Source organism: Mytilus galloprovincialis, chromosome 11 (assembly GCF_965363235.1).
Source record: "Mytilus galloprovincialis chromosome 11, xbMytGall1.hap1.1, whole genome shotgun sequence".
Taxonomy (NCBI): domain Eukaryota; kingdom Metazoa; phylum Mollusca; class Bivalvia; order Mytilida; family Mytilidae; genus Mytilus; species Mytilus galloprovincialis.
Window position 1 is genome coordinate 12,158,576 of NC_134848.1, and position 27,784 is coordinate 12,186,359.

General features: G+C 34.4%; 1 protein-coding gene across 4 annotated transcripts; it reads left to right on the top strand.

Annotated features, from left to right (window-relative positions):
• Positions 1 to 776: 776 nt before the first annotated feature.
• Positions 777 to 26,708, top strand: LOC143051656 (uncharacterized). 4 transcript variants are annotated; one of them, XM_076224553.1, is made up of 19 exons: positions 777 to 928; positions 1,717 to 1,854; positions 2,254 to 2,370; positions 2,559 to 2,654; positions 3,274 to 3,372; positions 4,943 to 5,071; positions 5,918 to 6,034; positions 6,824 to 7,003; positions 7,660 to 7,812; positions 8,539 to 8,697; positions 12,520 to 12,672; positions 13,933 to 14,094; positions 14,938 to 15,093; positions 16,260 to 16,415; positions 21,157 to 21,321; positions 21,885 to 22,049; positions 23,206 to 23,373; positions 25,453 to 25,614; positions 26,481 to 26,708. In XM_076224553.1, exons 1-19 carry the CDS (start codon positions 883 to 885, stop codon positions 26,696 to 26,698), a joined length of 2,739 nt encoding a protein of 912 aa, XP_076080668.1. In that variant the 5' UTR covers positions 777 to 882; the 3' UTR covers positions 26,699 to 26,708. The 4 variants fall into 4 exon arrangements, with proteins under 4 accessions (XP_076080668.1, XP_076080671.1, XP_076080670.1 ...); XM_076224556.1 differs by lacking the exon at positions 21,157 to 21,321; XM_076224555.1 differs by lacking the exon at positions 8,539 to 8,697.
• The last annotated feature ends 1,076 nt before the right edge of the window (positions 26,709 to 27,784 follow it).

The window sequence follows — 27,784 nt, forward strand, 5'->3', positions numbered from 1 at the left end:
AGACCGCAGAGAAGAATGAACCATTAGTTTAATAAAATTGAGAATGGAAATGGGGAACGTGTCAAAGAGACAACAACCCGACCATAGAACAGACAACAACAGATGCTAGGTCACCAATATGTCTTCAATGCAGCGAGAAATTCCCGCACCCGGAGGTTTAAACATATCAATAGGGGAATGGGAAACACGTTATTGCAACTTATTTTAATCCCTTTCCACTTTGCGGGTGCGAGTGCTGCCTTGTAGCAGCATTAGCCTGTTCTTTTTCGAAATCCACAAGGATGTATTTTACGTGCAAGAGATATGGGACACATTAAAGTGTTATTTTTGCATTTCTCATGATCTATTTTTCTATTTCATTGTTATATCTTAAAGAATTGCCAGTATGGCCGTTTTATTTCAATATTTTACAAGGTCGACGTTTATACTACAGTAAAACCTAGCGTAAATCGAAAACCTGCATAAACCAAACATGTTCTGAAGCACCGTCATATCAAATCGTATACGTTGTCAACCTGATGAAACCGAAAATCGGCCAAAACCGAACAAAATCATAAGTCCCGAAAAGGTTCGGTTTAAACAGGTCTCACTGTACATATATTTAAAGATGACATAGTCTTATTTAGTCAATATAGGTATTACCGAACATCTGTCTTTCAATGCAAGTTTATATCGGGACATGTCGGCCCTTATCTATAACACTAAAGGTTATCAGAAAATGGCATTTTGGAAACCACGCATATATATATATATATATATATATACTATTATCTAGTTCATTCATAAAAGTCACAATTTAATCGTAACCTTTCGGAAAAGTAATTTGAAGACTTTATATTTTTTATGTTTCGGCTTTCATTTGGGATTTAAAATACTTGGGATATGTTTTTCGCCATTTTTGTGTTAAATTTTGTATTTTTCGTTCACGGTAAGATTTTATTTATATTTATATTTGTATTTCAGAATAATGCAAAAATCTGTTTTTCTTCTAAAAAAACAAATGTTAAAAACATAACGACTTACCGGAAGTGGAGGTATCCCCGAATAAAATAGCAAGTTGCTGACAGTGGAAAAAATCCTTGAATAATTTGGTAGATATATTTACTTCAACTGATATTATAATCGAAATATATCGCATAATTAATGAAATAAATGAGGCTGAATAACTAACTCATCTCACTGAATAATACAAATTTAGTGGCTGGTTGCATACATACCATTGAACTTGAAACAGAGGCTACCGCAGCTGCAGTAAAGCCTGTTTCAGATCTTGTTTTGCTCTCTTTTTGAAATGTTTTACACTGAGTCTAGTCAATTGGGACCCTTTATAGCTTACTGCTCGGTGTGAGCCTTGGCTCCGTGTTGAAAACCGTACTTGGACCTTTAATTCTACTTTTTACATATTCTGACTTGGATGGAGAGTTTTCTCATTGGCACTCATACCACATCTTATTGATATTATATCATTGTTTATTGGGCTTGTATTGTTTCTTTGTATTGAGTCCTTCATTTTTTTTCTTAATGTCTTTTCCCGATATATTTTATTTTTTTGACATTTTTCTCATTTTATTATTATTGATGTAGCTAATTCTGCACTTATGCACATAACTCTTTTTTCTGAAAAGTAAATATATGTATCATATGAATAATGATGAATTAATATATGAGAAAAGAAATACATATATACAAGTAATCGACTGAAATTTTGATTAATAGGAAGTCCTGTATTGCGATCAGGATGTGCGCCTTATCCTAAAGACTGTAAAATGGAGTGTGTATCTATATCTACTGATGGATGTATTGTTTGTAAGTGTCCTTCAAGCAATTCCGGAACCGGAAGTGGGAGTGTTTCAGGTAAAAATTGTTTACTTTTTTACATTATTAAAAAATAGTATTATTGTAAGAAATATTATAAATTGAAAAAAAAACTCTGAATAGGTCAATGAATACATATGCTACATTTATACTAAAAGAACCAAATGTTACGAAGCACATGTCTTACCTGCATGACAAATATGTTGTTGTATTCAAAGATAAAGTCCAAACAATATATCTGTGTGTGTAAAGTCAATGTTGCCATGGAAGCTCAAACAATGTTTCACCATGAAAAAATAATCTAAAATATTTTCATCACATGTATTACACAAAACTCTAGAATATTAGAAAGCTAGGAAACGAGGATAGTAAAAATTTTTGTGGGTCAATTTGAATTTTAGTTTACTAAATGTATAGTACATAATGTTTTGACTGCAGGAACCCAGACTTCAGTATTAACTGGTATCCATCAAACAGGCACTAGATGTCCTGCCTATCCTAAGGACTGCAGTAATGCTGCCATTGACTCAAACACGGGATGTGTTATCTGTTTGGGTAATATTAGATATTACAACTACATAAGAAAAAAAAGGGTTTGATATCTGTTGTTTATGAATTTGTTAACCTGTCAACATCTTTTTTTTTAAACAAATGAAATATACGCTGTAATAATAAGTGCGGTCTCCTTTTCATTATTTATTGTAACGATCAGAACATTCAATGAAATGTATCTCTTATAAAAGGTTCCGGTCCAGGACAGAGTAACAAAGGTACAGGGACAGGGACTGGGATTAGCAGTGGTGGTACTTCAACAGGAAGTGGAGGCCAAACCCAAACAGGTAAACAAAAACATTGATAATACATTACAAAACATAAGATATGCAAATACTCAATATTGATTCATTGAAAGTTGTAATGCTAACGTTCGTGTTTCACCTTCTTTTTCTCGCGCATGAATTTACACGTATGATATATTTTCAATGCTCATGACACGTGTTTCTCAATAAATCTGTTTCCGGTATGTTTTAGACCAAATACACAAAAATCCTAATAGAGTAAGTTTATAAAAAAATACATTAACATGACTTGGTTGCAGAGTTCTCAAGAAAATAAACCATGAACGGTACTGGTATCAAAACAAAATATACCACTTCACTGGCACACACAAACTTCCATGGGGGTCTGGATTTGGTTTAGTGAATAACGAATAATGGCCAAAAAGGGCAGAATAAAGGACTTGAAACAAGAAGAATGAACAAAAAGCAAACTTCATAAAGAAAAGTAAATAATTGATTACAACAACAACAAAAAAATAGAATAAAGAATATTTGGAAAATAAATAATAAATAGAGAAAGATAAAAGTGAATTGAAAAAACCCCAAAGAAAACAGAATTTACAGATCACCCATCAAGAGCCTTTTTCATGAGATAGTCATGGATATTGATTTTGATTGACAGGTACTGGCTGTCCAACATTTCCAAAGGGTTGTCCTATGGCTTGTGTTTCAATAGACACCATGGGATGTGTATTATGCAAGTGCAGCAATAATACACAAGGTAACGCATAAAAATAATTGTATATACAGTGAAACCTGATTAAACCGAACCCTGAATAAACCGGAAACCTGTCTAAGTCAAACTTGTTCTGAAGACCATTCATATCACATTTTATGCATTGTGAACCTGATGAAACCGAATATCTGCCAAAACCGAACAAAATCTCAAGTTCCGAAAGGGTTAGGTTAAGTCAGGTTTTACTGTATATATTATATACTATATGTAATATACTATATTTGAAAACAAATGTTTTGTTGAACAATTTGGGTCGGGAAATATCACCACAAAATCCAAGAGTAGAGAGAGAAATCCAAATCATGTCAATACACAGAACCCCGAACAAATCCATATTTTGCTTAAATAGGTAATTATTTCAGGATTTTATATCTACTAAAAAAAATTATATATACTTCTATTATCATGACAACTTTCATTTAAGTATGCGAAAATCTGAAAAATCTGCTTCATATAGAGATTAAAATTCCGCTGATCGGTGAAACTCTTCTTCTTAACATATGAACTTCCAATTAGAGTTCACCTTCTTACCGGAAAAAATTCTGGAATGAAGATCGAGTTATATGTTTTTATTATCTAGTATTAGGGGAGAAAATCACAGGCACTTGTCTCAGAATTTTTTATATGTGTTATATAAAGGTATATAGGGGGAAAAAATCTGAGACGAGTGCCTGTGGAAAAAATCTAGTTACTTGTTATTATGAGCAATTGGAAAGAAGTCTTTATTTTTGGATCGATCTCTTTGATGATCATGAAGATAGTGATTCTTTCGTTTCTTTAAAGTATAACAAGCCGCCTATATATATTAAGAGCCACTGAGAGAACGACATATCTGTTGCATTATTGATTCGAGCGTCACTGATGAGTCTTTTGTAGACGAAACGCGCGTCTGGCGTAAATATGAAATTTCAATCTTAGTATCTATGATGAGTTCGTTTACATATCCGCCTGCAAACGGAGTATATATCTCCCAATTGATACGATATTCCCGGGTTGTTTGTTTTTCCTTTCATGAATTCCTTGATAGAGGATTGCTACTCACAAGAAAGCTATAAAACCAAGAGTTCCAAATGGTGAACTTGAAATCGTTATCGTAAATTTTCCGGATTCCATCACGAGTTGGTTGACTGCTATGATATTACCGTTTCACAGATGATATCAGATATGTTCCTTATATCGAACAGCAATCCATTTCCCTTTTTATCACGAATGCGAATTACCGAATTAGTCTATAATGTACCGGGTTTGTAATAACGTGAGCAACACGACGGGTGCCACATGTACAACAGGATCTGCTTACAAAATAGAACACTTAAAAAGTTAAGTTCATGAAATGTATTGAATGAGAAAAGATTTGCTATTTAGACAATATCTATTACTTTTAAGTTTACAAAATCACACAATATTGAAATACGCTTATATTCATTATTGTATATATAACGAAATTGTTAAAACAAAATCAAGAACCAAAGTTTAATATCTTATCCTTCAGTAAAAAGATGATATATTTATCATATAGAATAAAACATTAAAGACTCATACTTTTTTTCTGTAGGAACAGTCGTAGGCAGTAATACCAATCTTGTTAATGGACCAGGATGTGCCCCTTTTGATGAACACTCATGTCAGAAGAGCTGCATTAAGACTGATAAAGACCATTGCTTAGTGTGTGATTGTTCAACAGGTGTCAGTTTAGATAAAATTGTGTTACCTTTATTGAAGCTAAGGTGCTTTTTTCGATTGCAACAAGTCATGACGGGAGAGGGATAAGAGGTGTAAAAACTTCAAGACTGTCCCCTTTATTGATCAAACAGGCTGGACATACCATTATTTTGTCGTTTCATAAACTGTTCACAACACGATTCACTTAAAAGAAAAAGAGTTAAGCAATTGAAGCCATATATTTTTTTTAAATGAAACTGTGCAAAGACCAACTAAATGATATATACTTTACATTTCTTATTAAAATAAAATGTTTCAAAGAATTTATAAGTCGTCCAAGATTAAAATCCCTAATTTTTCTGGTTCTAAGAGAGATTTGTACATCACCAGCAGTGGCATAGTCCCTATTGTTAACAACAGTACAAATTAGAAAAACAGATGATGTTCTTGATGCATATTGAACTGAGCGCGATTATCTTTTTCTCACTAGTAATTGTTGAAACGAAATACATGGACATTTGGTTTTTTTTAAAACTGCCATAAAGGAGAGAGGAGGTATAAAAAAAAATACAAAACATCCCATAGAAAACAAAGGACTGAACAAATTGAGCACCACCAAAACCCGTGTTTAATTCATATATTTCCGAAGATTAAGGAGTTCCAAAATGTGTCAGTTTTTTCTCTTCATGTGGTTGTTTCTGCGTAGTTTTTGCTCTTCGTGTGGCAGTGTTTGCTCTTCATGTGGCAGTTCTGCTCTACATGTAACAGTTTCTGTTTTTATGTGGTAGTTTCTGTTAGACATGTTTCTGCTTCAAATTTTAAAAACGATAATATGCTATTATATGCAATGTAAATTATTTCAAATCAGGAATATCTAAAGGATCAGGAGGATGTCCACCCTTTGATGTCAGCAACTGTGATATGAGTTGTGTTGGGATGGACTCGATGGGTTGTTTAAGTTGTAACTGTCCGTTAACAACGACTGGTACGTATTTCATTTGAACCAGAATGTAATTTGCTACGTATGCCATAGTACCTTCTATACATCCAGTAGAAGATAACCTGGCACTAATCAGAATTATATATAAACAGTCCACATGCTCTAATTATAAATAATAGTAGAACACTTGGATTTGTATCTTACCATATTTTAAAGCGTTTTAGATACCACACGTCATAAAACAAAAATCATAAAAACAATACAAACAATGCATTTAAAACTGATCTATTATATTGCATCATATTTCTGAAATTTCTGAAATCTCAAAAATCTGTAAAACCAGTAAAGTCAAATAAAAAATGTTTCAGGCACGTTCACATAATAAGGAGAAGAATAAAGATAACAATAAGGCAACTATCTTACACATTTCAACTGATCAAGTTTTATTAGTTTTTCTAGCATTTTTATTTAGCATTTGATCGACCACTGAGATATCAACTGAGTAGTAAGTGCTTCGGTACTGACATGATTAACAAACTATTTTTAAATTCTCCGTTGATAAATTAAGAAATTATAAGAAAAAATAAGGTTCAAACTCCAAAAATCAAAATCAAAGTTGTGAACTCATTGATACAGAGAGCAGTTGGATGTCCTCTCATTGAACAGCGATATACCTCTAAATTTAAATGAATTTCGTACAGACTTTGCCAAAACTAAAAAGTAAAATATCAACGAAAATTAGAACTCACGAAAATAAATGAATCTACAGTAATGGAAATATTGCTATCTATTTACCTACTAAAACTGCAATAATGGGAATTATCAAATTTGTAGCTTCCTCTGCTGGAGGAACTACACAAGTACCCTCTAGTGGAGGAACTACGCAAGCGCCATCTAGCGGAGGAGGCCAGGGGGCAGGAGGATGCCCTCCCTTTGATGTGTCAGTATGTGACATGGACTGTGTTAGCATGGATGACAATGGATGTTTGAGTTGCAATTGTCCGGCGTCAACAGGTTAGATATCATATACTGGAGTTGTACGAAAATAATACACCGTGGGAAATGAAAAATCCGCAGTAATTATAACATTGCTATATTCTTTTTATTTTAATCCAGAGTGATATTTAAGGACACACCTTTATGATAATTGTCAAAATAAGTACATTGTTAATAGGACTTTGATTTGAAAAGGATAATGACCATCTGGAATAATGACTCGTACATGTCGTAGATTTAGAAAGCTAGTCTTTTGAGAGAATCATGTAATATCCATTTATTAGTACACGATTAGCTTTTATAAATAAAATAGATAATTATAAAAATCATCAATTGAACAGCCAATTCAAATAATTTACTTTTTGCTTTTTTTTTTAATGATATAATATTGGATATCATTAGTCAAGTAACTGAGTACTTTGGTCCTGTCATGAACATTATGGTTGATTTAAATTCTCTAAAATAAACTAAGGAAATCATTTGAAATTAAGGAATGTATCTCTCTAATGCATGTATCTGATTCGTTTCTGGCTTGCCTATATGTTCAGTATCTTACAGTTATACCTGCTCAAAGATGTTTGTATAAGGGTACGGATTTTGAAATTATAAATGAACAACAGTGGAAAAATTATGGTCGAAATCCAAAATCTACAGTCAAATTATCAATATTTCAGTTGCACCGTCAGGAGGAACTACTCAAGCGCCATCTAGTGGAGGAGGTCAAGGAGCAGGTGGATGCCCTCCCTTTGATGTGTCAACATGTGACATGGATTGTGTTAGTATGGATACCAATGGATGTTTGAGCTGTAATTGTCCAGCATCGACAGGTTAAATATCTAGAATATTATTTATTGTTTTTTTAAAAGATTATTTAATTGTGCTTTCAGTTGAATTCTTAAACGCGCTTACGACACGGATACTGTAAATCAGCTTAATTTGCAAGCGATTTTTTTTTAGAAACTTTTGCACGGAGAAACATAACGCGAATATAAATCGTCGCGAAAACGTCAAACTTATGTATCTTTCCTTACTAAATACATCAAGTTAATGAGAAAATCGCGAAATAAAATAGCTGAGGAGTGGACTAGAAAGGGTAACACGCAAACTAAAGTATCCGCGAAAATAAGTTGAAACTGGTATAAGAACTAACTTAGGGGATCATGAACACTCTCAAATATTTTTAAATCCCATGTTATTATTTATGATACTGTCAGAAGCCAGGATTCTGTAATTTAGTATTGAAAACTGGCTGCTGAGTGCCAATACAATTATTAATAAGAGGGTTGATGGTCTTTAGAGTTCGCGCGATTATTTTTATTAATCACCGCATTGCTTTGTGAAAGCACAGATGCTTTACATTATCTTAAGGGAAAAATGGGAATAGCAAACATCATTAAAGAAACAATAAAGTTTAGAATGTTGAATCAATTAAAACAAGTAAACACAGTATTGAACTGAAATTCAGATACACTTTAAATACACTTGAACACCAATTATCTATAATGGATGTCCTAACTGGAATTAAAAAACTTTTGTTTTCTTGCTCTCTTTAGTTAGTCCAGGTGCAACAAATTCATCTAGTTCAGGAAATCAGACGTCTGGAGGCCAGGGTGCAGGAGGCTGTCCACTGTTCGATGCTTCAGTCTGTGATTTAAATTGTGTTTCAATGGATTCATCTGGCTGTTTAAGTTGTAACTGTGCAGCACCAACAGGTAAGATAATTTTGGTGCCCTTTATAGGTTGCACTTTGTAAATACCGCTGTTTCTCAAAACACGCCTCTTTTGGGGAGTAATTGAATATTCATAGAAAATTCATTTTGTTTACATACTGGTTCCCAGTTATGCTCTCTGTGTTCCATATCGCAGAGACAGAACTTGGGAATGTTACCAGTAAATAAACACGTGCATATTGTTTACATTGAAATCTGTGGTAACCTTTCATTCGAGGTAGGGGTAGTTAAGAAAATTAGTGTAAGTTTAAACTCTGAGAAGTTCAGGGCATATAAACGTTGAAAATATGCCGCACAGCCTATATTTTGACCTTTGAAAAAACTTGTGGTGCATATGAACTTTCAATTCTAGGATAAGATTTTTTTCAAAACTTCATAGTAAAAGTGGTACAGTTTTAGCCGTAAAAGGAGTTCTTATGGGAAATTGCATTGTCAATATTTACAGAAATGCAACCTATAGCTTGTTTTTCGGTGTGAGCCAAGGCTCCGTGTTGAATACCGTTCATTGATCTATAATGGTTTACTTTTATTAATTGTTATTTGGATGGAGAATTGTCTCATTAGCACTCACACCACATCTTCTTATATCTATTAGTTTGATAAAGTCATTAAGAGTGCACAGTTCATGGGGTTATATGGACGTCCGAACAATAAATTATGTAGTTTATAGAGCTAAAATGTTCAAGGCGATTATAAGATTATTTCAAAACAAAATTGCAACCACTTTAGTTTCTGTTTGTAGCCTTATTTGTCTGTTCCTAATCGATCTATGGAATTTTGAACATCACTAAACTAAAATAGTGGTTATTATCTAATTACTACCACAATTTCATATTAATAAGTATTGTGATTTTCCTTGTTATTAATAAATGTAATATCAGTATTACAAATCTAATCTTAAATCATCATAATTCTATCTTATTTTTGGGAGTTAATTTTACAAATTCAAATGTGACGTCACTTTGTACGTTGAGGCTTTGGCTAACTTGGCTGTGCATTTTTATGTGCTGGATTAGGTTGTTTTATGTAATGTATCTGTTTTTATTCTGTAGTTAGTCACCACTTCAGTTTTAACATAAATATCTAATATAGTCATTTATTAATAAAATAGACCGTTTGCAAAAGTATGAATTGTTCTAAATAATAAGGATATTCTTATCCCAGGCAGAAAACCCTGGCCGTGTTGGGCTCATCCTTTTGGAATTTCTGGTCCTTAGTGCTCTTCATCTTTGTACTTGTTTTGGCTTTCGGGCTTTTTTCGTCCGAGCGTCACTGGTTGGTCTTATGTGGACGAGACGCGTGTCTGGCGTATTAAAATGTAGACATGGTACCTTTTGTTAGCTATTATTCGTGTGTTTCTCTGTCCTATATGTTTTCTCATTTATTTGTATTGTAGTCTTGTAATGTAAAGTTGTCATTTCAATGTTATTTTTAACATTGCCATAAAAGAGGAAGGTTTGACATGCCACAAAACTGGGTTCAAACCACCATTTTTTTTCTGAAAATGTCCTCTACCAAGTCAGGAAAATGCCCATTGTTATATTATTGTTCGTTTTTGTTTGTGTTACATATTAATATTGTGTTTCTGTTGTGTCGTTGTTCTCTTGATTTATCTATTTGATGCGTTTCCCTCAGTTTTAGTAAACAGGATTTTTTTCTCTATAGAGTTTCGAAGGAAGGAAAATGTTTTATTTTATAAATGTGTCTTATCGGCAGTGAGGATCTTGTGGTTGGTATAGCTTCAATTGTGCGCCATTTTCATGTAAAGACCACTGTGTTGAATACGTCATTGATGCTCTATAACGTTTTAAATGCATGCAAGCTACTTGTAAATACCAACATTAAGCATGCAACTGGTCAATCTGTTCATCTGCTACAGTTTGGAAAATAGAACAGTTGGGAACATAGTTTTCTTCATTTAACATACAGTTTTTAAAACATTGACTTAGTTTTTTAGCTCACCTGGCCCAAAGGGCCAAGTGAGCTTTTCTCATCACTTTGCGTCCGGCGTCCGTCGTCCGTCGTCCGTCGTCGTCCGGCGTTAGCTTTTACAAAATTATTCTCCTCTGAAACTACTGGGCCAAATCAAACCAAACTTGGCCACAATCATCATTTGGGTACCTAGTTTAAAAAATGTGTGGCGTGACCCGGTCAACCAACCAAGATGGCCGCCACGGCTAAAAATAGAACATAGGGGTAAAATGGTTTATAACTCAAAAACCAAAGCATTTAGAGCAAATCTGACAGGGTAAAAATGTTTATCAGGTCAAGATCTATCTGCCCTGAAATTTTCAGATGAATCGGTCAATCGGTTGTTGGGTTGCTGCCCCAGAATTGGTAATTTTGAGGAAATTTTGCTGTTTTTGGTTATTACCTTGAATACTATTATAGATAGAGATAAACTGTAAACAGCAATAATGTTCAGCAAAGTAAGATCTACAAATAAGTCAACATGACCAAAATGGTCAGTTGACCCGTTTAGGAGTTATTGCCCTTTATAGTCAATTTTTAACCATTTTTCGTAAATTAAAGTAATCTTTTACAAAAATCTTCTCCTCTGAAACTACAGGGCCAAATGAATCCAAACTTGGCCACAATCATCTTTATGGTATCTAGTTTAAAAAATGTGTGGCGTGACCTGGTCAACCAACTAAGATGAACGCCACAGCTAAAAATAGAACATAGGGGTAAAATGCAGTTTTTGGCTTATAACTCAAAAACCAAAGCATTTTGAGGAAATCTGACATGGAATAAAAATGTTTATCAGGTCAAGATCTATCTGCCCTGAAATTTTCAGTTGAATCAGTCAACCCGTTGTTGGGTTGCTGCCCCTGAATTGGTAATTTTGAGGAAATTTTGCTGTTTTTGGTTATTATCTTGAATATTATTATAGATAGAGATAAACTGTAAACAGCAATAATGTTCAGCAAAGTTAGATTTACAAATAAGTCAACATGACCGAAATGGTCAGTTGACCCCTTTAGGAGTTATTGCCCTTTATAGTCAATTTTTAACCATTTTTCATAAATCTAAATAATCTTTTACAAAATCTCCACTGAAACTACTAGGCTACAATCATCTTTGGGGTATCTAGTTTGAAAAATGTGTCCGATGACCTGGCCATTCAACCAAGATGGCCGCCACGGTTAAAAATAGAACATAGGGGTAAAATGCAGTTTTTGGCTTATAACTATGAAACCAAAGCATTTAGAGCAAATCTGACATGAAGTTAAATTGTTAATCAAGTCAATATTTATCTGCTCTGAATTTTTCAGATAAATTGGACAACTGGTTGTTAGGTTGCTGCCCTCCAATTGGTTATTTTTAAAGAAATTTTGCCGTTTTTGGTTATCTTGAATACTATTATAGATAGCGATAAACTGTAAACAGCAATAATGTTCAGCAAAGTAAGCCTACAAATAAGTCAACATGACCTAAATGGTCAATTGACCCCTTAAGGAGTTATTGCCCTTTATAGTCAATTTTTAACAATTTTCATTAATTTGGTAAATTTATGTAAATTTTTACCAAATATAGTTCTCTGTTACTAATGGGCAAAGTTCATTATAGATATAATTGTAAGAAGCAAAATCGTTCAGTAAAGTAAGAACTTCAAACACATCACCATCACCAAAATACAATTTTGTCATGGATCCATTTGTGTCCTTTGTTTGATATGCACATGGACCAAGGTGAGCGACACAGGCTCTTTAGAGCCTCTAGTTTGCATTTAACACAATGGCCATAAATATGAATGTATGAATTTTATGGAAATGAATTCTAAAACCTTTTCAATATTTGTAGTCGCACCTTCAGGAGGAACTACACAAGCACCATCTAGTGGAGGAGGCCAAGGAGCAGGTGGATGCCCTCCCTTTGACGTGTCAACATGTGACATGGATTGTGTTAGCATGGACGCCAACGGATGTTTGAGTTGTAACTGTCCAGCATCTACAGGTAAGGTATAGTATAGTGTGTTTTTTTGTTTATAACTGTAGATTGCAGAAACTAGTTTTTTAGTAAATTCTTAATTCTGTTTTTTTTTTATTTAGAAGTAGTGCAGATATTTTTTCTTTCTTTCTATAAAGATGATTTAAGTTACCAAAGGTGTAAGAAAATATCACCACAACTGGAGCATAATATTGGCCAATTGTGAATATAAAAAAAGAAGATGTGGTATGATTGCCAATTAGAGAACTGTCCACAAGAGACTAAAATGACACTAACAACTATTGGTCACCGTACGGCCTTCAAGTATTCCGTCATATTGAATCATAATGGCGTCCGTAAAAAATTCGAAGAGGAGTATTTTTTATCCCCGTTCAGAACCATATTATTTGTTTCACAGTGTGTTAGTGATTTAATACTATATATACGGGATTATTTGTTATAGTGAACAATATGAGTCATTAAACATTAACATTAAATACATATTTCATGTCTAGAGGAATAGTACAGTGAGCCTTGTTGCACTGGTGTATACATAAACAAATGCCATTAATAGCAATTAAGTATCAAAGGGCTATCTACTAACTGTGTATTCCCGTTTGAATGGTTTTACACTAGTAATGTTGGGGCCCTTTATAGCTTGTTGTTCGGTGTGAGCCAAGGCTCCATGTTGAATGCCGTACATTGACCTATGTTGGTTTACTTTTATAGATTGTTATTTGGATGGAGAGTTGTCTCATTGGCACTCTGACATACCACCTCTTCCTATATCTATATAATAAAAAAACAACCTTTAACTGAATTAATTACAAAAAAAAAAAAAATACCCGAAATCCATGAGATTGAACTCAAGTACTCTGGAAAGATAGCATTTTATTGTTTAAAAATAAGTAACCGTTGGAAGATCACTTTTACTAAAATATTAAGTATACATATATAGGGTGTGTTTGGCAGGTAACCTGCATGTTAGAGAATATGTAAGCAATCACTTAAGTTCATCAAAAAGTAAAATAACCCAACTGGAATCTTGTCGGTAAAAATCTAATATTGTATGCCCCACCTACCATAGAAGAGAGGGGCTATGTGTTCTGGTCTGTGTGTCCGTCTGTTCGTTCGTTCGTCCGTCTGTCCCGCTTCAGGTTTAAGTTTTTGGTAAAGGTAGTTTTTGACGAAGTTTTAATGCCAAAATAGAGCTTTTGCGGTCCATTGAACATAATAATGATAGTGCGAGTGGGGCAGTCGTGTACTTGGGACACATTCTTGTTTTAGTGGCACCGACAAGATCAACAGTAGCTACGACCACAGGAAATGTATCTGGCGGAGGACAAAATGCCGGTGGTTGTCCACCATTTGATGTCTCAACGTGTGATATGAGTTGTGTTGTAATGGACTCCAGTGGATGTCTTAACTGTAATTGTCCACTAACAACAGGTAAGTTGTTATGTGTATCATATATCATAGCTCTTAAGTTTCATAGTGAATCATCGGGGGTCTCGGTGGTCAAGTGGTCTAAGTAGTTACTACTGTAATCACTAGCCAGTCAACACTGAGGTTTGGAGTTTGAACCCTGCTCGTACGGGTGCACGCGACTCAAATCTTAATTGACTAGGATTGTCAGTTTTCCTCTCGAAAGTCGGTGGTTTTCGCCGGGCACTCCGGCTTCCTCCACTTTTAAAAAACTGGCAACCACGAAATAGCCTCAACGCGGTGAGTAAAAGTGGCGTTAAAACACCCCAAATCAAATCATAGTTATTCGTGTTATAAAAGCTGCTTATATCAACACAATTTGATAAATCAATATTGTTATTATTGCATATAGCATATACAGGAAACAGCATTTATATTTAGATTTAACTTGTGTTTTATAGTATCCTTCTAAATAAAGGCAACAGTAGTATACCGATGTTCAAAACTCATAATTCATATAACACAACATGTTTCAATGGAACAAAACGTTTCTAAAGTAAAATAAACATATGCGGTACTAAGTATTGTTGTCCGTACTTTGCGTTCACCAGACAACATTGTTATTACATGTACCAATAGAAATGCCTGCCTGTATAGTTCGAAGGAATTATCATAATGACAACATCTGAGGATTCTAAATGGTTTTCACAAGGAAAGTAATGGCGAACGTCGTGGTCAGATCTATGTAAGCGAAGTTCAGACAATGTCCATTATGCTCGTTTATAATTTAAATTCCAGTATTATCTGGTGTTAATGAGATTGTTTTAAAACAATGTCCATTCTGATCTTTGATATTTCAAATTTTAGTATCATCTGGATCTAACACTACAGTTGCACCAGTAACTACACAGTCACCACAGGGTTCAGGAGGATGTCCAGCTTTTGATGCTTCATCTTGCGATATGAGTTGTGTTGCAATGGATTCAAATGGATGTCTTAGCTGTCACTGTCCTGATACAACCGGTGAGAAAATTAAACTAGTGACTTTTTATCTAAAGGAAATAAAATTCAGACAACCTTGACCTTTGTTAGACAAATACCCCTCACACTCTCACACTATACAATCAACCTTTGTATTTCATGCAGACCATTATGGACAATTCGGGGCCTTTTAAAGATGACTTTGCCGTGTTGGATTTGATCATTGTTGAAGACCGTACAGTGACCTACAGATGTTAATGTCTGTATTATTTTGAGTGGCAATTTAACCTTTTTATTTTTATTTTTTTTTATAAAAAAAAACACATTTTACACTCATCGTCGTAAATATAATGGAATTTGATACGACTGTCATACTAGTGAGAGGTTAAGCGCTATAAAACCAGGTTCAATCCACCATTTTCTTCATTTGAAAACGCCTGTACTAAGACAGGAATATGACAGTTGTTGTCCATTCGTTTGATGCGTTTTAATCATTTGATTTTTCCATTCGATTAAGGACTTTCCGTTTTGAATTTTTCTCGGAGTTCAGTATTTTTGTTATTTTACTTTTTATTACAATTTCGCAATTTAATGTTACACAAAGAATAACAGTCTCGATAGACAAAACTTTCAAAAGTTAATGACATATAATTCTGATTCAGATTTTATCTACAGGTCTTTAATTTATGTTCCTTTCACATTGTAATGTTCCTTTCACATTGTAATTTTAAGAAAGTACACTTAGATAACACCTGCCTATATCTGGTTTTTTTTTTTAAATAGCTTTTATTTGGCTATATATAAAATTGTATGTACCTTAAAAATTAATATCTGCTATCATGAAGGAACATGTGTAAAAGTTTTGTAACAATTTTGTCCTATTTTCGGTTTCTTAAAATTGCTTCGAGTTTTTTTTGGTACTGTTTTAATATTTTAATAAATCTTCACGCTTAACCACAACCAGACTAGCCCTTGTAAAATTGCTTTTGGGATTGTTAGATTCTTCTCTACAAACCAACGAAATCCTACAAAAATAAACGTAAAAACCAAATTTTGAAAAGTTTGATAGTGTTTCGGTAAAAAAACCAAGTCCTTTGTTATCGTCCTTTAAATTGAATAAAGCAGCCAATGGTAAATATTTGGTTCTAATTAGTATGGTCAGTTTAATAGAAAGTGTATATCATATGATCATATTCATTTAACTTTAGTATCATCCGGACCTAACACAACAGTTGTAACAGGAACTACACAGTCACCCCAGGGTGCAGGTGGATGTCCAGCGTTTGATGCTTCAACTTGCGATATGAGTTGTGTTGCCATGGATTCAAATGGATGTCTAAGCTGTCACTGTCCAGACACAACCGGTAGGTAAATTACAAAAAGTCTCTTTTTATCTTAACGCGACGAAATGCAACTGGGTCCGTATGCATAAAGCTAATTAAGTTAAGATATCTAATCGTAGTACTGATTTATCGTTGGACATGGAGAAAAATCTGTCCTTTCGGAAAAAATCTTAACTTAATAGTTATCAAAGGTACCAGGATTATAATTTAATACGCCAGACGCGCGTTTCGTCTACATAAGACTCATCAGTGACGCTCAGATCAAAACATTTAAAAAGCCAAACCAATACAAAGTTGAAGAGCATTGAGGACCCAAAATTCCAAAAAGTTGTGCCAAATACGGCTAAGGTAATCTACTCCTGGGCGTAAGAAAATCCTTAGATTTTTGAAAAATTCAAAGTTTTGTAAACAGAAAATTTATATAAAAAAAAAGACAATATAATTGATATTCATGTCAACACCGAAGTGCTGACTACTGGGCTGGTGATACCCTCGGGGACGAAACGTCCACCAGCAGTGGCATCGACCCAGTGGTGTAAATAGTTATCAAAGGTACCAGGATTATAATTTAATACGCCAGACGCGCGTTTCGTCTACATAAGACTCATCAGTGACGCTCAGATCAAAACATTTAAAAAGCCAAACCAATACAAAGTTGAAGAGCATTGAGGACCCAAAATTCCAAAAAGTTGTGCCAAATACGGCTAAGGTAATCTACTCCTGGGCGTAAGAAAATCCTTAGATTTTTGAAAAATTCAAAGTTTTGTAAACAGAAAATTTATATAAAAAAAAAGACAATATAATTGATATTCATGTCAACACCGAAGTGCTGACTACTGGGCTGGTGATACCCTCGGGGACGAAACGTCCACCAGCAGTGGCATCGACCCAGTGGTGTAAATAGTTATCAAAGGTACCAGGATTATAATTTAATACGCCAGACGCGCGTTTCGTCTACATAAGACTCATCAGTGACGCTCAGATCAAAACATTTAAAAAGCCAAACCAATACAAAGTTGAAGAGCATTGAGGACCCAAAATTCCAAAAAGTTGTGCCAAATACGGCTAAGGTAATCTACTCCTGGGCGTAAGAAAATCCTTAGATTTTTGAAAAATTCAAAGTTTTGTAAACAGAAAATTTATATAAAAAAAAAGACAATATAATTGATATTCATGTCAACACCGAAGTGCTGACTACTGGGCTGGTGATACCCTCGGGGACGAAACGTCCACCAGCAGTGGCATCGACCCAGTGGTGTAAATAGTTATCAAAGGTACCAGGATTATAATTTAATACGCCAGACGCGCGTTTCGTCTACATAAGACTCATCAGTGACGCTCAGATCAAAACATTTAAAAAGCCAAACCAATACAAAGTTGAAGAGCATTGAGGACCCAAAATTCCAAAAAGTTGTGCCAAATACGGCTAAGGTAATCTACTCCTGGGCGTAAGAAAATCCTTAGATTTTTGAAAAATTCAAAGTTTTGTAAACAGAAAATTTATATAAAAAAAAAGACAATATAATTGATATTCATGTCAACACCGAAGTGCTGACTACTGGGCTGGTGATACCCTCGGGGACGAAACGTCCACCAGCAGTGGCATCGACCCAGTGGTGTAAATAGTTATCAAAGGTACCAGGATTATAATTTAATACGCCAGACGCGCGTTTCGTCTACATAAGACTCATCAGTGACGCTCAGATCAAAACATTTAAAAAGCCAAACCAATACAAAGTTGAAGAGCATTGAGGACCCAAAATTCCAAAAAGTTGTGCCAAATACGGCTAAGGTAATCTACTCCTGGGCGTAAGAAAATCCTTAGATTTTTGAAAAATTCAAAGTTTTGTAAACAGAAAATTTATATAAAAAAAAAAGACAATATAATTGATATTCATGTCAACACCGAAGTGCTGACTACTGGGCTGGTGATACCCTCGGGGACGAAACGTCCACCAGCAGTGGCATCGACCCAGTGGTGTAAATAGTTATCAAAGGTACCAGGATTATAATTTAATACGCCAGACGCGCGTTTCGTCTACATAAGACTCATCAGTGACGCTCAGATCAAAACATTTAAAAAGCCAAACCAATACAAAGTTGAAGAGCATTGAGGACCCAAAATTCCAAAAAGTTGTGCCAAATACGGCTAAGGTAATCTACTCCTGGGCGTAAGAAAATCCTTAGATTTTTGAAAAATTCAAAGTTTTGTAAACAGAAAATTTATATAAAAAAAAAAGACAATATAATTGATATTCATGTCAACACCGAAGTGCTGACTACTGGGCTGGTGATACCCTCGGGGACGAAACGTCCACCAGCAGTGGCATCGACCCAGTGGTGTAAATAGTTATCAAAGGTACCAGGATTATAATTTAATACGCCAGACGCGCGTTTCGTCTACATAAGACTCATCAGTGACGCTCAGATCAAAACATTTAAAAAGCCAAACCAATACAAAGTTGAAGAGCATTGAGGACCCAAAATTCCAAAAAGTTGTGCCAAATACGGCTAAGGTAATCTACTCCTGGGCGTAAGAAAATCCTTAGATTTTTGAAAAATTCAAAGTTTTGTAAACAGAAAATTTATATAAAAAAAAAAGACAATATAATTGATATTCATGTCAACACCGAAGTGCTGACTACTGGGCTGGTGATACCCTCGGGGACGAAACGTCCACCAGCAGTGGCATCGACCCAGTGGTGTAAATAGTTATCAAAGGTACCAGGATTATAATTTAATACGCCAGACGCGCGTTTCGTCTACATAAGACTCATCAGTGACGCTCAGATCAAAACATTTAAAAAGCCAAACCAATACAAAGTTGAAGAGCATTGAGGACCCAAAATTCCAAAAAGTTGTGCCAAATACGGCTAAGGTAATCTACTCCTGGGCGTAAGAAAATCCTTAGATTTTTGAAAAATTCAAAGTTTTGTAAACAGAAAATTTATATAAAAAAAAAGACAATATAATTGATATTCATGTCAACACCGAAGTGCTGACTACTGGGCTGGTGATACCCTCGGGGACGAAACGTCCACCAGCAGTGGCATCGACCCAGTGGTGTAAATAGTTATCAAAGGTACCAGGATTATAATTTAATACGCCAGACGCGCGTTTCGTCTACATAAGACTCATCAGTGACGCTCAGATCAAAACATTTAAAAAGCCAAACCAATACAAAGTTGAAGAGCATTGAGGACCCAAAATTCCAAAAAGTTGTGCCAAATACGGCTAAGGTAATCTACTCCTGGGCGTAAGAAAATCCTTAGATTTTTGAAAAATTCAAAGTTTTGTAAACAGAAAATTTATATAAAAAAAAAAGACAATATAATTGATATTCATGTCAACACCGAAGTGCTGACTACTGGGCTGGTGATACCCTCGGGGACGAAACGTCCACCAGCAGTGGCATCGACCCAGTGGTGTAAATAGTTATCAAAGGTACCAGGATTATAATTTAATACGCCAGACGCGCGTTTCGTCTACATAAGACTCATCAGTGACGCTCAGATCAAAACATTTAAAAAGCCAAACCAATACAAAGTTGAAGAGCATTGAGGACCCAAAATTCCAAAAAGTTGTGCCAAATACGGCTAAGGTAATCTACTCCTGGGCGTAAGAAAATCCTTAGATTTTTGAAAAATTCAAAGTTTTGTAAACAGAAAATTTATATAAAAAAAAAGACAATATAATTGATATTCATGTCAACACCGAAGTGCTGACTACTGGGCTGGTGATACCCTCGGGGACGAAACGTCCACCAGCAGTGGCATCGACCCAGTGGTGTAAATAGTTATCAAAGGTACCAGGATTATAATTTAATACGCCAGACGCGCGTTTCGTCTACATAAGACTCATCAGTGACGCTCAGATCAAAACATTTAAAAAGCCAAACCAATACAAAGTTGAAGAGCATTGAGGACCCAAAATTCCAAAAAGTTGTGCCAAATACGGCTAAGGTAATCTACTCCTGGGCGTAAGAAAATCCTTAGATTTTTGAAAAATTCAAAGTTTTGTAAACAGAAAATTTATATAAAAAAAAAGACAATATAATTGATATTCATGTCAACACCGAAGTGCTGACTACTGGGCTGGTGATACCCTCGGGGACGAAACGTCCACCAGCAGTGGCATCGACCCAGTGGTGTAAATAGTTATCAAAGGTACCAGGATTATAATTTAATACGCCAGACGCGCGTTTCGTCTACATAAGACTCATCAGTGACGCTCAGATCAAAACATTTAAAAAGCCAAACCAATACAAAGTTGAAGAGCATTGAGGACCCAAAATTCCAAAAAGTTGTGCCAAATACGGCTAAGGTAATCTACTCCTGGGCGTAAGAAAATCCTTAGTAGCTTTATGCATACCAGCCCTGACCTTTGGCGACACAAACAGCTTAAACTATCTCTTTGCACAATATACAATCCACTTGATTTTGTTTATATTTCATTAACACATATAGACCAAAATGACCATATAATACATTTATAAAACTAAATTGCATTACTAGTAATAAGAAGATCCTACTCAACAATAAATATCACGGAGTAAGTAATACTGTTTAAAGTAGAATACAGTTATGAATATTAAGTGAAAAGACCAACCTATTCAAGATGATAGTTTACCAGGAAATAGACAGTATATGATGAAAGTATTATTTTTTTCAAATCAATCCGTTAAGGTTTGCATATACTTATCATATTAATAAATTTCTCACACACTATCAAAATATTTAAATGCAATAAAATTTTGATAAAGTGGCTTCTGTGACGACTACTACAGCTGCGTCAAGAACAACAGCTTCATCAGGAGGTGGACAAGGAGCTGGTGGATGTCCTGCCTTCGATGTCTCTACTTGTGATATGAATTGTGTTTCCATGGATTCTAATGGTTGTCTTGGTTGCCACTGTCCTGTTACAACAGGTAAGTTGTGTTTTGGGTACTTTTCTTTTTAATTTTCTGTCTGTTGTTGATTCAGTTTAGGGGACATATTTTAATTTTAAATGTGACTTTACATTTTGGGTAGTCTTAACTTTTTTATTGCAGGAAAAATTTATATTGTTGTAGATAGTACGTTAACCTGACGACATCTCCTATAGATTCATATATATCGACATTTTCATATTGAGTTTTAAATTTTATTTTGATTATGTTGGAATATGTAATATTTTTAATCATGCAATTCTCTCAAGCCAAAAGTTTGTATCTTTGAAATGGTTGGTTCATGGACGACAACAGCTGCAAAATCGAAAAAAACAGCTTCCTCTGGACATATTGTAACTTCACATGTGAAGTCAATAGCTTCCTTTCATTTTACGGAAACATTTCTATTGTTGTAGGTAGTACGTTAACATAAATTGATTGATTGATTGTTAGTTATATATATCGTCACTTATTAAGTTTCAAGCTTTATTTTGATTATGTAGGAATATTTTTTTGTAAATCATGCCATTCTCACAAGCCTAAAGATTATACATTTGAAATAGTAAGTTCTGTGACGACAACTGCTGCTGCATCTGGAACAACAACTTCCTCAGGAGATGGTCAAGGAGCTGGTGGATGTCCTTCCTTCGATGTTTCTACCTGTGATATGAATTGTGTCTCCATGGATTCAAATGGTTGTCTTGGTTGTAACTGTCCTGTTACAACAGGTATGATAATACCATAAGCCATTTCTCTTTCATATTTTAGGTTAAATTCCTGCTATTGATTGGTCAATACAAAGGTAGATTGTTTACTCTTTAGCATGGCAAATACTCAATTACCCTTCACGGATACACTTGTTTACTGGTGCGCTTTCTCAAATATTGATGACGTGTATGTGTAAGTCGTCATTATATTAATAAGACATAGCTGAGAGTCTGATAGAGCAGATTACTGTAAACCAACGTATTTTCGCGGATACTTTATATCGCGTTTTACCCCTTCTAGACCACTTCGCGGGTATTTAAGTTCGCGATTTTCTGATTTACTTGATGATGTTTAATAAGGAATAATGGCAGTTTTACATATTCGCGACGATTTGAATTCGCGTTTTTTTTCTACTCGCGAAAGTCGCGAAAATAAATCACTCGCGAAAATAAGTTGGTTTACAGTATTACCTCGAGAAAACATTATCCACTACGGTGAAGCTTTATATCAAATTTAAAAGTTTTGCTTATCAAATCTTGAAAATATGTTCAAATAAACTCATCATAGATACCAGGATCAAAATTTTATATTTACGGCAGACGCGCGTTTCGTCTAAAAAAACCTCATCAGTGACGCTCGAATCAAAAAATTTTTAAAAGGCCAAATAGAGTACAAAGTTGAACAGCATTGATGACCAAAAATTCCAAGGAGGCCTTAACGATAGTTCATCCGATGCAGTCTCAATTACTGAATTCTAGGGCTTAAAGTCAATTTTTTGTTATGACTCATTTTAGGGCATAATTTTTTTTTATCTATGCGTCTGGTCGTTCGTTCGTTCTTTCGTTCTTTCTTTCGTTCGTCCGACCTTCTTTCCCGCACAAGGTTAACGTTTTTGGTTAAGGTAGTTTTTGATACACATGTTCCATATGATATGATCTTTCCAATTTTAATGGCTTATTAGATTTGTGACCCGATTTTACGATGAACTGAACATAGACAATGAAAGTGCGAGTGAGGCATTCGTGATCAATGGACACATTGTTGTTCACTGATCCGATTCAATTTGAACATGATGTACGTATTTAATGACGTGAAAAGTAATGTTTGCCTGAACATATTACTATTAAGAGTTTTAAACGTTTAAAGTATTTACAATTTTGATGTGTATTTAATCAGTCGCTCCTGCATCTACTGCGGCACCTACTGGAACTACTAATGCGCCTTCTGGAACTACTTCTGGCGGAAACGGAAACAATGGCGGCTGTCCAGCTTTTGATGCAAATCAGTGCGACATCAAATGTACAAAAATGGACGTGAATGGATGCCTTCATTGCGAATGTCCAGGTTGGTTTTTTAAATCACTTTTAGATATGGAGCTGTTTCCTTCAAAGCTAATTTTGCATTTGAAAAATAACATCAAATTCCTTATTTTTTTTAAAAAATTCTTATACCTAACTTACATAACTATGAAGTCTGTATAAATTAGGGAATTATTGGTTTTGGCCTTCTTTGGATATGAATATATTTTGAATTCTACGAAAATAACTGACTTGTCAAATACTATGCGTTTAACCCAAACTTCTTGGTTGCAAATCTGACTATAAAATCAATATGAACGATTTACCTTGTGACATGTTCTACTTGTGAAGGATAGACAGATGTTTAATTCGACCGATGTTTTGCTTTTGATTGATCGCGAAGGAAGTAAAGCCCTTCGGACGCGCAACATTTATAAAGCATTATATGTAGTTGCTATAAACATATGATACTTTGGATCGTAAGACAAAACATGCAAAAGAGACGGTTGTTTTATACTATGTTTCCTTAAAAAAGTAAATCATGATTCATGTCAAACAATTTTATTTGTGGCAATGTTGTTTTCTTTACAAATTTATCGTTTCCAGAAGAAAAAATAACGCGAGAATAATTGTTGCTTTGTAAAAAACATCGCACTAGGTACTGTAAACATTACTTACATTCATTTACGGTAAATAAAGAAATTTTTGCGTGTGTGCAGTTCTTATAGCGATTCTTAAAGATCTGACAAAAATGCGAGATAGATTTATCATTGCGATTTCAGGTAAATCTGCATCCGGATATTATGTACTAGTTTAAGATATCAAAATACGAGTTCTTATTATTGCGATACTCGCCTAGTCACGACATCCGCATTAATAAAAATTTTGCAATGATTTCTGAATTTACAGTTTTCGATTTTTGAAGAATTGTCAAAGCGCTAGATCAATCATCCGATATGAGGAAGATTTTATTATCTTTCACGGTAACAAACTTTTATATACATGTTAATTAAAATTTTTAATGAACAGCCAACCAGTTCTTTGTGTAAATTTTCATTTATTGAAATCATCATTAAACGGAAGAAATTAACCTTTTTTGGTAGATACCAATCAACAGGAAAAAAACAGGAAAGCTATCGACACCAAAAGGATGGAATAAATATGAGATGTATCATATGCATAAACCATCCGCTTGATCGATAACAAATATAACATATTGGAAAATGATTGCAATTCGATATCAGAATGAAAGGGAGTCTAACAAAACAAAACAAAAACATTTCACCTTGATTAGATAGTTATTGAACCTGTCCCAAAAGCTTGTGCTCCTTGTCAATCAATTTTGCAGAACCCATAAACATTGATTGGGCTGTAAAAAATCTGCTTTCAAGCAAGGAGAAATTTTAAATACTATCATATGGTTACAAAATTATAGATCGTAAAGGGTCAGGATGTCATTTTAAAGAGAGATAACAAATGGCAAAACAAAACAAAACGTGTAGATAAATGCCCAACAATAAAAAGAAAAAAGAAATATAGGTAAAAACAACATAGAATAGTGGGGTGTTAAACTATAAACTAAGAATATTTTTTTTTTTTGAAAATGAATAAAATATTAAGAAAAATGGTATACAAATTAAAAGATAAAATAAATAAAGGACCCTAATACAGAACAGACCCTAATAATTGTTATCATGGTATTAAAAAAGTAAATTCACAAAAATACTGAACTTACAGGAAAATCTAATCGGAAAGTCCATAATCACATGGCAAAATCAAATAACAAAACACATCAAAAACGAATGGACAAGAACTGTCATATTCCTGACTTGGTACAGGCATTTTCAAATGTAGAAACTGGTGGATTGTACTTGGTTTTATTGCGCTTAACCTCTCACTTTGTACGACAGTCTCATCAAATTCCGTTATATTTACAACGATGCGTGAATTAAACAGACATAATAAATAAAATAGTCAAAATATCTGTACAGCAGTCATCACCGTGTTACAATTTTAAAAGAAACAATTTAACTATTCTTGTGCTGCCAAGGAAACAAGTATACAAACCATCAATTTTTACCCCATTTCATTTATAAAAGCCATTAAATATTTTATTTTTTTCTAGCTTCCAACAATAGCACAGTTAATACTTTTGGTCCTGGCACACTTGGAAGTGGTACAGGGGGTACTTCCGGTAACAATGGTGGATGTTCTGCAATAAATCCCGGGTGTGATTTAAGCTGTCTTCAGATAAACAGTAATGGATGTGTAATATGTTCTTGTAAATGTACGTGTAACAAGTTAACTACATAGATTGAAAAGTTCATTATTGTTTTAGTGAACAATAAAGGCAACAGTAGTTTACCGCTGTTTGAAACTCATAAATCGATTGAGAAAAAAAAACCCAATCCCAGTTTAAACTGAGGGAAACACATCATAATATAAGAGGAGAACAGCAACACAACATAAAATGTAACACACACAGAAACGATAAATAATGTAACAATGGCCATTTTTTTCTGACTTGGTACAGGACATTTTAAGAAAAAAAAATGGTGGGTTGAACCTGGTTTTTTGACATGCCAAATCTCCCGCTTTTATAACAACGTTAACTATAACATTAAAATGCCATCATTACATGCCAGGACTACAATACAAATAAATAGGAGAACATATAGGACAGAGAAACACACGAATAATTAATTGAGACTGTAAATAAAGGAAGTCTATATATATCTTTTCCAGTCGTAGATAAGTTACAGTCCTACTCTGTGCTAGTATATAACTCATCTTAGCATCCACAGTAAACTAAATTGTGTAGTTGTGCTAGACGCGCATTTCGTCTACAAAAGACTCTTCAGTTGCAATCGAATAAAAAAGGTAAAAAGGCCAAATAACGTGCGAAATTAAAGAGCATGGAGGACCAAACATTCCTAACAATTTTGCCAGATACAGCTAAGGTAATCTATTCCCGACAAGCTGTTTCTGCTAGACATACATTGAAAAGACAAGAAACACAAATTAAGAAAAAAATGGTGGTTGCTTTAAAATATATCACTGAATTTTGATTTCTTAAAATTGCCCCAAGTTTTTGGTTTCAATTTTGTTTTTGACTATTGTTGAATCATTAATTCATTCCCTTTTTGATTTCAGCAACATCAATAAAACCGTTGGTTCTTACAACAAAAGCTCATGTCACACTTCCAACAACAGCCACAGCCCCAGTGACAACGACAGCCATCCTGACAACAAAAGTACCAATGGCAACAACAGATTCAAATGAATGTCCACCAATCAGATGTGTCGCTCCATGCAATGTTGGAATAACATTCGGACCAGATAATTGCCCTATTTGTAAATGCAAAAATTAAACGAATCACATGCACAAGTGTAGATTTAAGAATTGTTTTTTTCAATTAATAAGTTAAACTTATTTTCCAAGTACTCATATATTGGTTAATTAAACGAACGGGTGTGAAGTCAACAAAACTAGACAAAACAAATGCTTAAATTCATAATTTAGTTTTTTTTATTTTACATGCGTTCTAATTAGTTAATCCAAATTTTCCTTAACAGTTGTTAATTGCTTTGGTGTAAAAAGTAAAATAAAAAAATGCCGAACTCCGAGTAAAATTCAAAACGGAAAGTCCCTAATCAAATGGCAAAATCAAAAAATAAAACACATCAAACGAATGGAGATCAACTGTCATATTCCTGACTTGGTACAGGCATTTTCAAATGTAGAAAATGGTGCACTGAACTTGGTTTGACCTCTCACTTGTGCGACAGTCGCATCAAATTCCATTAAATTGACAAAGATGCGTGAATAAAGAGTCACAAATAGGGATACAACAACACTAAACCCCCAAAAACTGGGGTTGATTTCAGGTCTCAGGAAGGATAAACAGATCCTGCTCCAAATGAGGCACACGTCGTGTTGCTCATGTTATGATGTATTTGATATGTTCTATTTACTTACGACTGCATGTGTGTTTACATTCTTTTATTACGGTTTTCCTATCACACTTGTGCTGTGCGGTACCGAAGATCTACCGAAAGTTCTCATGTTTTATATTCCTGCCTGCGAACAAAGACAAGAGCAAATTGGCAGTAGATTTAGGAAGATGTTAGTATTATATAAAATAATGTTCTCAACAAAGGGAAAAGACTTTAAGTAAATGACAAACAATTATTTTATTAATTAACTGTCAATATTTTCTCATCTTTTAGGCTTGGAAATTATTTCGACACTGCTTAAAAAGGTGGGAAACGGAAGATTCTAAAGGGACATAATAATATTAGCATGAAGATAGATAATTGGCCGTTTCAGAATCTAAAGCATCATGGGTAATTTCATTGTTCGTACCCAAAAATGAAAATAACGTCACGTCATTGGTTAAATTTCGATTGTTTATGACATTTTTTACCAATCAGGACGTTTTGGTGTACACTTTTGA